This window comes from Apodemus sylvaticus, chromosome 21, assembly GCF_947179515.1.
Source record: "Apodemus sylvaticus chromosome 21, mApoSyl1.1, whole genome shotgun sequence".
Taxonomy (NCBI): domain Eukaryota; kingdom Metazoa; phylum Chordata; class Mammalia; order Rodentia; family Muridae; genus Apodemus; species Apodemus sylvaticus.
This window is the reverse complement of record NC_067492.1, coordinates 4,635,686-4,649,143: the sequence shown is the minus strand read 5'-3', so window position 1 is coordinate 4,649,143 and position 13,458 is coordinate 4,635,686. Positions and strand designations below refer to the sequence as shown.

The window sequence follows — 13,458 nt, the reverse complement described above, 5'->3', positions numbered from 1 at the left end:
CATGGGAACGCCTCAGGGTCAGACAAGGGTGGCACAGAGCAGAATAGGAAGGTGGCTTTATAACTATGGAGATGTGAGTAGGTTTACCCCCTTAGACTCCAGTGCTTGAATGCTTGGCCCAGGGGGAGTGGCATCGTTAGGGCGTTGTTTGAGTAGGTATGGCCTTCTTGGAGGAAGTGTGTCACTGTGGGGTGGGCTTTGAGGTCTCAGATGCTCAAGCCAGGCCTACTGTATGTAGTAGTCTTCTGCTGCCTGCCAATCAAGGTGTACAACTCTTAGTTACTCTCCAGCATCACGCCTGTCTGCACACCATGCTTCTCACCACGACAGTAATAGATCAAACCTCTGAACCGGTAAGCCCGGTCCCAATTAAATGCTTTCCTTTATAAGAGTTCCTATAATCGTGGTGTCTCTTCACAGCAGTAAAAACTATAAGACAACAAGCCCTCTGGAACTCAACCTTCACACCATATAGCATCTATTCCATACTTTGCAACATCCCTTGCCACTTCCCATAAGTGGAATCAGATATTGCTGCTCTGGCTGTAGTGCACAGCTGTCTAATAGGTTTGTTGAGTGTTAATGAACTCAGGAAAAGCCCAAATCTATATGAGGAGAGCCATCGAAGTGTGATTTACTTAGGATGGTCACTGGTTTTAAAACAACGGCTGCGCACCTGATTCCATAGGAGGCAGAACTGGTCAGCACCACCATTAACAGGCCCTTAGACACTAAGCCAGCTACAATTTAGAGAGGGCAAAAGAGCACAAGTAGCAACGGAAGTTCTTGAGAAGTTCAAGGTTCTGAAATTCTGGATAGGAAAAAGGATCATGGAATAAAAATCAGTTTCACTACACGGAGAAATCTGACCACTACATTTGCCAATATAAAGAAAGCAAGAGCAAACCGATTTTTTTTTTTTTTTTTTTTTTTTTTTTTTTGAGACAGGGTTTCTCTGTGTAGCCCTGGCTGTCCTGGAACTCACTCTGTAGACCAGGCTGGCCTCGAACTCAGAAATCTGCCTGCCTCTGCCTCCCAAGTTGCTGGGATTATAGGCATGTGCCACTACCGCCCGGCTAAGAGCAAACTGATTTAAAGAGCAAATACACTGTCAACACTCTACCTGAAGAGACTAGTTTATGCAAAAATCCACCCATGTAAGAAAGTTCTGGTTAAGCGGAGTGGGCAGTGAGCTCTACATCTGCTGCTACCTACTTGTCTGCACTGCTGACAGGGCATCAGAAGGAAGCAACAAGGAGCTCTAAAACACAAACCTAACATGGGAAAGATTTGAGAGAAAAGAGGACCGAGGTTTTCATTACATCTTTTGGGTAGATGGTAGCATTTGTTAGTGAATCTTTGAGTTTCCTACTCAGAATAAGCAACCACAGACTAAGAAGAAAAGTAACAAAAACTCACAAGCCTAACCTGGACACTCCGCTCTGTCCCCACCTAAATGTGCACAGATCCTGCATTTCTCACTGCATGGAGAAGGCTGAAAGCATGAGGGAAGTCAGCAAGAGACTGACGGGGGAGGGGGGACGTGGGGGCCTAACACAAAATGCATTATGAAGGACCTCCTGGTCCTCCCTTCCATACTTGAGCTGATTTGCAGTCTACACTGGCTGCATCTTAGCCTAATGGGAACACTGTATCACTACTACAGTATCTCACACTAATGGAAACATTGTATCACTATTCCAATGCTAGTTGTCTCAGACTAATAGAAACATTGTATCACTACTCCAGTATCTTGCTAGCTGTCTCAGACTAAAGGAAACATTGTATCACTACTTCAATGCTAGTTGTCTCAGATTAATTGAAATATTGTATCACTACTTCAGTGTCTCACTAGTTGTCTCGGACTAATGAAAACATTGTATCACTATTTCAATGACTTGCTAGTTGTCGCAAACAAATAGAAACATTGTATCATTATTTCAGTGTCTCACTGACTAACCTCAGACTTATGAAAACAGTGTCCTTGTAGAGAGAAATTCCAATGATGGAACACCAGTGTTCTACATCTCCCTAGACTGGCTAAAACACTAACACAAACTCTGTAGCATGTGCAATCTGATCATAAAACACAAACAGTCATAAAATACAAATAGTAATAGATTTAGGAATTAAATGACTTTAGAGTGATAGAAAGAACATTTTTTATTTTAATGTTTTAGTGCTATCATCAACTACAATAATAATTTTAGAAAGCTGAACTAAATGATTATATATCTGCAGGCTGTTGGTACCGCAAAAGAAATGATTTTGGCTCACATAAATGCCTTAAGTCGCTGGCACAGAAGCGCATGCCTTTAATCCCAGCACTACCCAAGCAGCATAACTGATGATAGGTTATCATTAGAGAAGATGATGTCTTGGTGGCCAGAGTTGGCGTCAAATGTGAAACACACCGCTAGAAAGGAAGAAGTCACAGAGAACAGGCTCAAGAATCTCTCCCTTGGGCTAGAAAGATGGCTCAGTGGTTAAGAGCACTGACTGCTCTTTCAGAGGTCCTGAGTTCAATTCCCAGCAACCACATGGTGGCTCACTACCATCTAAAAGGGGATCTGATGCCCTTTTCTGGCATACAGGTATACATGCAGATAGAACACTCATTAAAAATCAAACAAAACCACTTAAGTAAATATTTTTTTTTCTTTTTTCCTTTTTTTTCTTTTTTGATTTGGTTTTTTCGAGACAGGGTTTCTCTGTATAGCCCTGGCTGTCCTGGAGCTCACTCTGTAGACCGGGCTAGCCTCGAACTCAGAAATCCGCCTGCCTCTGCCTCCCAGAGTGCTGGGATTACAGGCGTGCGCCACCACCGCCCCGGCAGTAAATAAAAAATTTAAAACATGAAGTCTATCTGCTACAGTGTGAGCCACCTGTTGGCCTCTAAGCAACAATGACATCTGAGTGCTGGGCACTCTGTGTACCAGGTATTAGACATGACGTTTCACCTAAACTGAAAGAAAACATATCTCTAGAGTCGGTTACTATGAGTCACACATGCCGGGAGGCTGAAGAACTGGGGAAGCACAGAGCAGGTGTGGACATGGGAGTCTCTAAATGTGGAGTGTAGGCCTTTCTCCTGTAGAGACCCATCAACCACTGACAAATTCCTATAGACGGCACAAATGGACAAGGTTGGCACTCACAGGTGACTTACAGAAGATCCTCTCCTGTCCTTTCTCTCTGTGTGCATGTGTGCGGCTGTACATTTGTAACCAGGGCTGGCCTGGAACTCAATCCTCCTCTCTCAGCCTCAAGTGCTGGGATTACAGGGGTACACCACCACGCAGGCTCTTTTCTCTTAACTAGTCTTCAACTAGAGTCTGCCATTAAGCAGTCCCACAGCTCCCTGCTAAAGGGAGAGGCAGATCCAAAAGCAGGACCCAGGTCACCCTCAAGTTCTATCTTAGCAGTTAGAATTTCACACCCTTAGTGTCCACCTCCCACAGAGGGCCTGTGTCTCAGAGAAGGTCTGTGCTTCATGGAGGGTCTATGTCCCCAAGAAGTTTTGTGGCAGAGGATGTGACCTTGCAGAGGAAGGCCACCTCTGCTACATGATGGTGCAGACGGTGTAGACAGAGACTCAAGCAGCATCTGTTTCGTTTATCCCATATGAAATGGAGTGATGGGTCAATGCTCCCTTCTTCCACTCCCTGCAACCCTACACCACGCTTCACTGCAGCCCCGCAGATAGTGTGTGGGCTCACCTCGTATCACATTAAGCACTCACAATCACACAGCCAAGGAGAACATTACCTGGAGCATTGTTGAAAAGTGTCTGATTGCTTCATCGTAGAGACCGCTGCCGACCAGCACATAAGCAATTGCTGTGAGACGAAACAGAAAAATAATGGAGAAGGGAAGAAAGGCAGGTGGGCTATACAGTCAGCAAGTCCACTCTGCCTGATCTCAAAATGCAGTTCTGAGAAAGAGGTGCCATCAAAGAACTTAGAATAAGCACATACGATGCCATGGGTGCCCCCATCTGCTTTCCAGCGCTGGTGAGGCGGTCTACAGGCAGCATGGAGACCAGAACGCCATCACCAGGGCCTACCTCAGTTCTTCTCAGGCACCAGAAGAGCCCAAGACCTTAAGGAATGGAAGGTTCTTACTCTCCGAGAGGTTGCCTAGAAGACGACGGTAACATTGTTCCATCCGCTTGCAGACGGGGATGAAGTACCCGTGGCTGAAGGGCTGCCTGACAAGAGTGCCACCAAGTGCAGCCCTGAGAGCCATGCTTCCCAGACGGCCACACAAGGCACAAGGCCAGCTTTCTGAACCGAAGATGATAAAGACTGATTGACAGCTAAAGCAGGCTCAGTTCTGCCCTGCTGTTCTGGGATGGAGACCCCAGAAACCTCTCCAAACTCCCTGGCTCTTGCTTAGTAAGCCAGTGGTAATTTTTCTTAAGGATCCCTCTCAGATGCGTTTTTAGAATTCCCTATTTTCCCGTAACTGGTACTATCGGCTCTACAAACAAACGAGTTATAAAACAGAACTGAGGGCTGAGAGGCGGCTCAGAGATTAAGAGCGCTGACTGTTCCTGCATAGGACATGGATGCAGGTCCCAGCACTCACATGACGGCTCACAACTGTCTGTAACTCTAGTTCCAGGAGATCCAACACCCTTTTCTGACTCCAGGGTCACATACACAGCGCATATATATACATGTAGGCAAAAACACTCATTCTCGTAAAAGAAATATATATATTCTTCAGTTCCTTAAAATGTAAAATGGAACAGAACTTCAGGGAAAACCTTGGTTTGGAACATAGATCTGTCTGGGCCATAGCTATCAAATATCCCTCAAAAGAGAACAAATAGGGCCCAATTTTGCCATACCCACCCACGACTTCAAAGAACACTAATCTACATCTCACTCAAACACAAATAGTTAGGGTATAAATTTTACTGTGGAAACTCAGGGATATATATATTTAAAAAACAAAACAAAACAAAAAAACAACAAATCAAAGCAAAAAACCTGGAATAGCTACAATTCCAGCAGAGATCTCTACAGACAACAACTTGTCTCTGAACACTGACTTTGCCAATAGGATTTTTTTTTTCCCCAAGAAAAATCTGTCACACAGAAGAACCTAACTCAGCTCTTCCTGGATTGTTCCTAAGAATGCATAAGGCAGGCTCATACCAAGGTGGTTTTGTTGTTTTGTTTTTAATTTATTGTTATTCTGACTGAATGTGTATATAGCACACACATGCCACGTGCTCGTGGAGGCCAGAAGGTGGCACCAGATCCCCTGGAACTGGTGTTACAGACAGCTATGGGGTGCTGGGAATAGAACCTAGGTCCTCTGGAAGAGCAGCCAGTTCTCTGAGGCGTCTCTCCAGCCCCCACACCAGAGCCTGAGTACCATTTACTAAATAGACATTCAGCTGAAAGAAGTCAAACACTCCGCAAAGACCAGCCTGACTGACGCCTTAAAGGGCAGTTAGTTCTCAGTTACCCCAAAGAAAAGCACAGGGGATGGGGTGGGCTTGCAAAGGTGGCAGTGTTCCGCAGTAACAAAGCTAAGGAGAGGACTCAGCAGAGGAGGACTGAGCTACTGTGATGAGGGAACAGGCGGCCACAAGGATGAGATGACAGTCGGATGCAAGAGGGCTTCACGTGCTTCCTGCAGACACATGCAGGAGCGTGGGTCTGTCTGCTCTGTGTGACTCTGTGCTTGCTGTGGGTCGACTATTCACATGTGAGCTCACTGGGCAGCACACTTGCTGGGAACCACACCTGTTTTAAAACATGTGAGGAATGGCCAAGCCATGAAGCCCTCTGCAGACCTGCGAAAGTCTTTTCTTCCTGCCCGCCCTCCTTCCTTTCCTTTGTTTGAGTCGGGCTTCCTGTGTCCCAGGCTGTCTCCTATTTAGCCATGGAACCTATTTAGCCATGAACTTTTGATCCTCTTCTTTCTACCTCCCAAATGCTGGGATTGCACCACACCTAGTTTACACTGTGCTGAGGGCCGAACTCAGGGCCTCCTACATGTTAGGCAAGCATTCTAACACCCGACACATCCCCAGGCCCCACCCAAATCTTTTGTCCTGATGTACACTACACAGAGCCTCAAGAAGGCCTGGTGAGCCCGACTGGCAGTGCCAGTCTCCTACCTGTCTCTCCCATTCTGTAACAGGTCACGGCTCTGGGCAGGTGTTACAGGGTGCTCCCATGGCTCTGGGCAGGTGTTACAGGGTGCTCCCATGGCTCTGGGCAGGTGTTACAGGGTGCTCCCATGGCTCTAGGCAAGTGTTACAGGGTGCTCCCATGGCTCTGGGCAAGTGTTACAGGGTGCTCCCATGGCTCTGGGCAGGTGTTACAGGGTGCTCCCATGGCTCTGGGCAGGTGTTACAGGGTGCTCCCATGGCTCTAGGCAAGTGTTACAGGGTGCTCCCATGGCTCTGGGCAGGTGTTACACGGTGCTCCCATGGCTCTAGGCAAGTATTACAGGGTGCTCCCATGGCTCTGGGCAGGTGTTACAGGGTGCTCCCATGGCTCTAGGCAAGTGTTACAGGGTGCTCCCATGGCTCTGGGCAGGTGTTACAGGGTGCTCCCATGGCTCTAGGCAAGTGTTACAGGGTGCTCCCATGGCTCTGGGCAGGTGTTACAGGGTGCTCCCATGGCTCTGGGCAAGTGTTACAGGGTGCTCCCATGGCTCTGGGCAGGTGTTACAGGGTGCTCCCATGGCTCTGGGCAAGTGTTACAGGGTGCTCCCATGGCTCTGGGCAGGTGTTACAGGGTGCTCCCATGGCTCTGGGCAGGTGTTACAGGGTGCTCCCATGGCTCTGGGCAGGTGTTACAGAGTGCTCCCATGGCTCTAGGCAAGTGTTACAGGGTGCTCCCATGGCTCTGGGCAAGTGTTACAGGGTGCTCCCATGGCTCTGGGCAGGTGTTACAGGGTGCTCCCATGACTCAGGGCAGGTGTTACAGGGTGCTCCCATGGCTCTGGGCAGGTGTTACAGGGTGCTCCCATGGCTCTAGGCAGGTGTTACAGGGTGCTCCCATGGCTCTGGGCAGGTGTTACAGGGTGCTCCCATGGCTCTAGGCAAGTGTTACAGGGTGCTCCCATGGCTCTGGGCAGGTGTTACAGGGTGCTCCCATGGCTCTAGGCAAGTGTTACAGGGTGCTCCCATGACTCTGGGCGGGTGTTACAGGGTGCTCCCATGGCTCTGGGCGGGTGTTACAGGGTGCTCCCATGGCTCTGGGCAGGTGTTACAGGGTGCTCCCATGGCTCTAGGCAAGTGTTACAGGGTGCTCCCATGGCTCTGGGCAAGTGTTACAGGGTGCTCCCATGACTCTGGGAAGGTGTTACAGGGTGTTCCCATGGCTCTGGGCAGGTGTTACAGGGTGCTCCCATGGCTCTGGGCAAGTGTTACAGGGTGCTCCCATGGCTCTGGGCAAGTGTTACAGGGTGCTCCCATGGCTCTGGGCAGGTGTTACAGGGTGCTCCCATGGCTCTGGGCAAGTGTTACAGGGTGCTCCCATGGCTCTAGGCAAGTGTTACAGGGTGCTCCCATGGCTCTGGGCAAGTGTTACAGGGTGCTCCCATGGCTCTGGGAAGGTGTTACAGGGTGCTCCCATGGCTCTGGGAAGGTGTTACAGGGTGCTCCCATGGCTCTGGGAAGGTGTTACAGGGTGCTCCCATGGCTCTGGGAAGGTGTTACAGGGTGCTCCCATGACTCAGGGCAGGTATTACAATGTTCCCATGGCTTTGGGCAGTTGTTAGGGTACTGCCATGGCTCTGGGCAGATGTTACAGGGTGCTCCCACGAATCTGGGAAGGTGTTATGCGGTGCTCCCATGACTCAGACTAGGTGTTATGGAGTGCTCCTATAGCTCTGGGCAAGTGTACAGTGTACTCCCACAAATCTGGGAAGGTGTTATGGGGTGCTCCCATGACTCAGGGCAGATTATTATGGAGTGCTCCCATGACTCAGGGCCAGTGTTATGAGATGCTCCCATGACTCTGACCAGATGTTACAGGGTGTTCCCATGGTTCTGGGCTGGTGTTACCACAGGGTGCTCCCGTGGCTCTGAGCAGGTGTTATGGGGTGCTCCCGGACTAGATTCTCACCTAATTCTTCATTGGTGCTGTCGTTGTCAGTAGCAAACGGGAATCTCTTCTGCTCTGCAATAGACTTGGCCTGGCTCTAAAAACAAACAAACATCATTAGCTTCTGACAAACGATGCAAGCCCTGCATGAGAAGCCTGTGTGTGGCGATGCTGGAGCTGCATTTGAGCTCTATGGAAGCAGAGCTTATGTGCCACTGTCTGCTGACTGAGCTTCGAGAACATGGTGGTGGGTGAATGCTCAGGTAGGTCCCCTATCACCAGCACTTCTGTTTCCAAGAGCATCTTTGCTCTTCTGTGGGGATTATTCCTTCTGGCTACTCTGGGGCTCCTGAGTTTGTGCAGGTTCTTTTGTGCCCTTAATTATGTTGAGAAGATCAGTTCTCCGGCATGGCTTGAACAGAAAATACCAGGTAAAGCATACACATATTCTAGAATCCATAGCTACAAGATGAAGACAAAATAATCTGGCCAAGAAACAAGGCATGTTACTAAATGCTCCTCCACCCCCACCCCCCACCCCCCACCCCCAATAATGCACACAGCCATGTGGTATGAGGCATAAGCCTGGTCCGAGGCAGACATGGAAACCATGTGTGACTGCAATGTCAGGACAGGGTACAAACTACAGGAAACAGGAAGTAAGCTGCCTCAGAAGCAGGAACTTTCTTAAAGGCAATATCTTGTTATACAGTGCTTGATGACCAGGAGCTCAGGCTAGCCTTGAACTCAAGGCCATATCCTCCCGCCCTCACCATCCAAGTGCTGGGAACACAGCCCTAAACTACCACCCTTGACTGAATACTCTGACAAATATCTTCAGCCACCATACAGACAGCTCTAATGGCTTCTGGAGATAAATCACATTTTGGTATACAAACAGCTGCCACTTCTCCAGAGGCTCTGCTAGCCCGCACCAAATGGTGATACAGGCGGCCTACAGCACCTGCATCAAAACCATGGGGGCTGACAAGATGATCCCGTGGGTAAAGGTGCCAAGGTTGACTTCCTGAGTCCGAGCCACAGAGCACACGAAAAGAGAAAACAATTCCCGCAGGTTGTCCTCTGAGTCCTACACATGCACCCTGGCACACGGGCACATGCTCATGTGCACACACACAGGTAAGTAAGTAAATAAATGTAAAAATGTTATTAAAACAATTGATTCCAGGCTGGAGTTGCCACAGACACAATTCAAACTCCTAGGCACATATGAAGGAAAATGTACGTCAGAAAGGACTAAAGATCCGTTACCCAGGCAAACCTAGAAGATGGGATCTAGAGACAGCTCCAAATCTAGGCTTCTCTTTTCTTATAGCACAGAGCCTGCTGGAACACATAACTAAGTAGGTGAGCGATTCTGTGTGACCAATGAGCCATACCGCCAACCACAGTGAATGGGTCACTGTGTTCAGTATGGTTACAGGACCTTCTTGTCATAAACCACGGTGCTCTGCTTGCCCGAACAGGCAAGAGCCAGCTGACCCAGATCCAAGCACGCACGGCACCGAGGGCACTGCCCCCTGAGGTGGCAATCCCAGCATCATGGAGACACTTCACATTCTGGCTCTTAGTCAAACCTTGGTCACAGAGGAATTCGCAGTAGGAAGTCCGCAGGTGGGGACCATGCCGGTGTTCAGCACGTGCAGAGCAGAGGGACACATACCAGAATCTTTTCAGTGTTGAGAGAAAGCAGCGAGTCACAGGGCGCCGAGCCTCTCAGTTCGCAGTCAGACTCATGGAAGTTCAAAAATGACGACTCTGCGAAGCAAATATTCTGTGTCACCCACTCACTTCAGAGAATTCAAAGGCCAGAAGCTGAGATCTTAAGATGCCCGCAGAACCAAACCGGAGGCAAGTTAAAGTTCAGAGGCTTTCTCAACTCCAGCTGCATGGTGTCCTATAGGATACGGCCCTGCTACCCGTCATAAACAACGGCAGAGCTTGTTGACTGGAGACTAGAGTCAGGAGGAAAATCATGACAATTCTGAAAGTGGGCAAAGCTGACACTGTCTACGCCCCAGACGCCAGTGGCTGTGAAGCGGCTGAGCTACACCTCTCTGCATGGTAGCATCTACCTTAGCTCACATACTGCTCACATGTGTGCACACCCCCCACACACACAAGAACAAACCCTAACCAGGAGATCTAACACCATAAGACCTGCACTAAGGGTCCAGAGTCCAAAATATATAAACGTGTCCTGTAACTCAAAGGGAAAAAGACAATCAGATTACAAAGGAGCAAAGGGCCTTGATGGACAACTTCCTAAAGATATACAAAAGCTACAGACCACAAGAAAGGGCCCCCTTTGTTATTAGAGGAACATAATTGGAAGCACAATAAGGGCCTCTGCCCAATCCGCAGGACAGCTGTGAGAAATTGAAAATTTTGGCCACGGGTGGAAAGACTGTACAGTGATCCAGCCACTGTAGAAAACGTGTTGGCAATTCCTCAAGACACACACAGAACCACCAGTATGAGCCAGCAACTCCATCTGTGAATATATCAAGAACTGAATATGGGAACTCAAACAAGTGCTGTACAAAGGAGAGGTATTCATAATACCCAAAAGGCGGTCAACAGCCCGAGTATTCACAGCAGATAAGCAGACAAGCTAGGATAGATACACATGATGGCCTGATTATCCCTCCACAAAAAAGAGGTGCTCATACACACAACAACACGGAAAAGTGTCTCCTACGCAGGCCTCAGCCACAGAAACAGGCTGGGAAAGGTCACAGAGCACACAACTCCCAAAGGGCCACATGGGTAACTATGGAGACAGAAGGACAAGTGGCTTCTCCAGGACTGAGAGATTGAGTAGATGGGAAATTTCCCCCACCCCAACAGAGGTGCTTAACCTGAGATCAAAACTCCTTTGGGGGTAAAATACCCTTTCACAGGGTCACCTAAGAACTCGGGGGAACACAGAAATACTTGTAACAGTAGCAAAAATTTGTAGTTAAGAAGTATCAACAAGAAAAGTTTATGGATGGGAGTCACCACAACGTGGGGAACTGTATTGAAGGGTCTCAGCGTTAGGAAGGTTGAGGACCACTGGCACATGGGGGAAGGACCGTCCCAGAGGGAGACGCAAGTGTCCGAGGTAGCTGCGGAGAAGGGAAATGTACAACTGCCAGAGCTTCTCCACAACAGTTCACTCCGTGTTTGAGAGCCTCACCCCCAGCAGCTGTCTTAAAAGTGTCACAGTGATTAAAGGGCACCCAGCTTTGCCCCAGGAACCACTGAGGCAAAGAACAGAGGGCCGAGCAGTAGCTAGGTCCCCGAGGGCCACACCCAGAGGACGAAGGCAAGGTTGCCGCTGAAGACAGCAGCAGACCTTGACGCCACTAGACCAAAGTCTGCATTGGATTGTAGCCAACAGCTCACTAGGGGGTAAGGGCACCTGTCACCAAGTCCAGTGACCCGAGTTCAGTCCCTGAAACCCACGTGGTGGAGAGAGAACTGATTCCTGCAAGTTAGCCTTTGACCTCCACACTTGTGCTGTGACACAGGTACACGTGTGTGCGTGTGCACAGGTGCATGCATGCGCACAGAGTGGCAAACAACAAACAGTTAAATAAAAGTAAAAAATGCTTTTTAAAGGAGGCTTGGAAGGCCAGGCATGCCTTAATCCCAGCACTTGGGAGGGAGAGAGAACTCTGTGAGTTCTAGACCAGCCTGAGTCTACATAAGACTCAGTATCAGAGAGTTAAAAACAAACACAGATAAACAGGAGGCTTGGAGTAAGTTGTGAGCCAAGGCTGAGTACCCCATCCCCACCTTGCTGCCTCTGGCCTAGTGGCTGGACCTTGCAGATTCCAACGGCAATAATGCACTTCTCCCAGTCTTAAATGGCCTTGGCCATGGATGTGGCACAATGTGGACAGCACACTGTGGACACTGTCACATCCCTGCTTCTGCACTGGTACAGATAGCATTTTACTAAGCTGTGATCTTATGGCGGGCCATGAGATGAGGCGGCCGTGGAGGACTGGGCAGTCTCACTTACTAAGATCAAGAACTGACACAGGTGATGGGAAAAGACTGAATTTACCTTAAACAGCTACCTGCTTGCTGACAGTCTGCATCTTGCTCTAAATAGTATGTGCCTATTCCAGTGATTTGCAAATCTCACCAAACTCCTTTCTCTAACACCAAATAGCTGTTCTTCGAACCTCTCTTGGGTAGACTCCTGGAAAACTGGCTGAACTTATGGTGTTTTCAGAGAAGGAGGCCTTAAGTTCCATTGCACTAAGCCCCTGACTAACCCCACTGCTTTGGAGGCAGTGTCCTGCTGGCTCAGAGCTCAGGCACCTCAGCGACTGACTGATGCTGAGCACGGCCTTTAGTGCTCTTACCTCTGTGCCCCATACTTCTTTAGGATGGGGAGAGACACAACCAAGAACAGCTAAAAGCACAGCTCGACTCGCAGAAAATATCAGTTCCCTAGCACGCAATGAGTCTTACTTAAAACAAAACAAAAAACCATTTACTGTTGTGTGTACATGGGTTTAAAAAAATATTACATTTACTATTAAGTGGATGGACACACCACATTGTACAAGTGGACGTTTAAGAACAGCTTGTGGGAACCCATTCTCTCCAGTCATGGGTCCCAGGCATCTAACGCACATCATCAGGCTGTGGAAACAGCCTTTACCCACTGAGCCATCCCACTGGCCTGGGCTGCATATCTCTTATCTGAAGTGTTTGGACTAGAAGTCTTTCAGATTGAGCATTTGTTTTTGTTGTTGTTGTTTTTAAAGATTTATGTGTACAAGTGGTTTGCTTGAATTTGCTTATATGCACCACTTGTGTGTCCAGTACCCTCAGAAGTTTGAGGTCATCTTTACCCACTGGGCCATGTCACTGGCTCAATTCTGGGATTATTTATCCCAACAAATTTAACATGTTTAAGGCTATAAGTCATTACTCAGACAGAGTACAACATTCAACATGGATTGTACAAAAGTTACCAAATGGACAGAGGCACCTCACTGAAAACTACCATGAAGACGTCAAGTACAGGACCATCACCTAGAAGCAAATAAGTCTGTCACTTAAAGACTTCACGGAAGGGCTGAAACGTGGCTCTTTGGGTAAAGTCCTTGCACAGCAAGCACTAAACTCCAGCACCTCAATAAAACCAGGTGTGGCAGCACACACCTGTGATCTTAGCATTTCGGGAAGCAGGGGCAGAAGGATCAGAAGCTTGAAGTCATAGTCTGCTGTGCAGAGAGCCGGAGTCCTGCCTGGGATACACGCACGACAGAGCATCTCAAAAGGAACTGAAGCCTCACCTGAGTTCACCCTTCCTCTTACTGCAAAGAAGGAGAAACCAAAGGCATTTTGGAAG

The 13,458-nt window shown here is 48.6% G+C and overlaps 1 protein-coding gene across 6 annotated transcripts in view; it reads right to left on the bottom strand.

Moving 5' to 3' along the window:
• The window catches only part of Ttc13 (tetratricopeptide repeat domain 13), a 56,341-nt gene that overhangs the window by 38,068 nt on the left and 4,815 nt on the right, over positions 1-13,458 (bottom strand). For all 6 annotated transcript variants that reach the window (XM_052166240.1, XM_052166239.1, XM_052166241.1 and 3 more), the window contains exons 2-4: positions 9,763-9,857; positions 8,100-8,175; positions 3,769-3,839 (exon numbers count right to left, since the gene is read on the bottom strand). In XM_052166240.1, the coding sequence (XP_052022200.1) occupies positions 3,769-3,839; positions 8,100-8,175; positions 9,763-9,857 (242 nt within the window). The remainder of the gene's footprint in view (positions 1-3,768; positions 3,840-8,099; positions 8,176-9,762; positions 9,858-13,458) is intronic.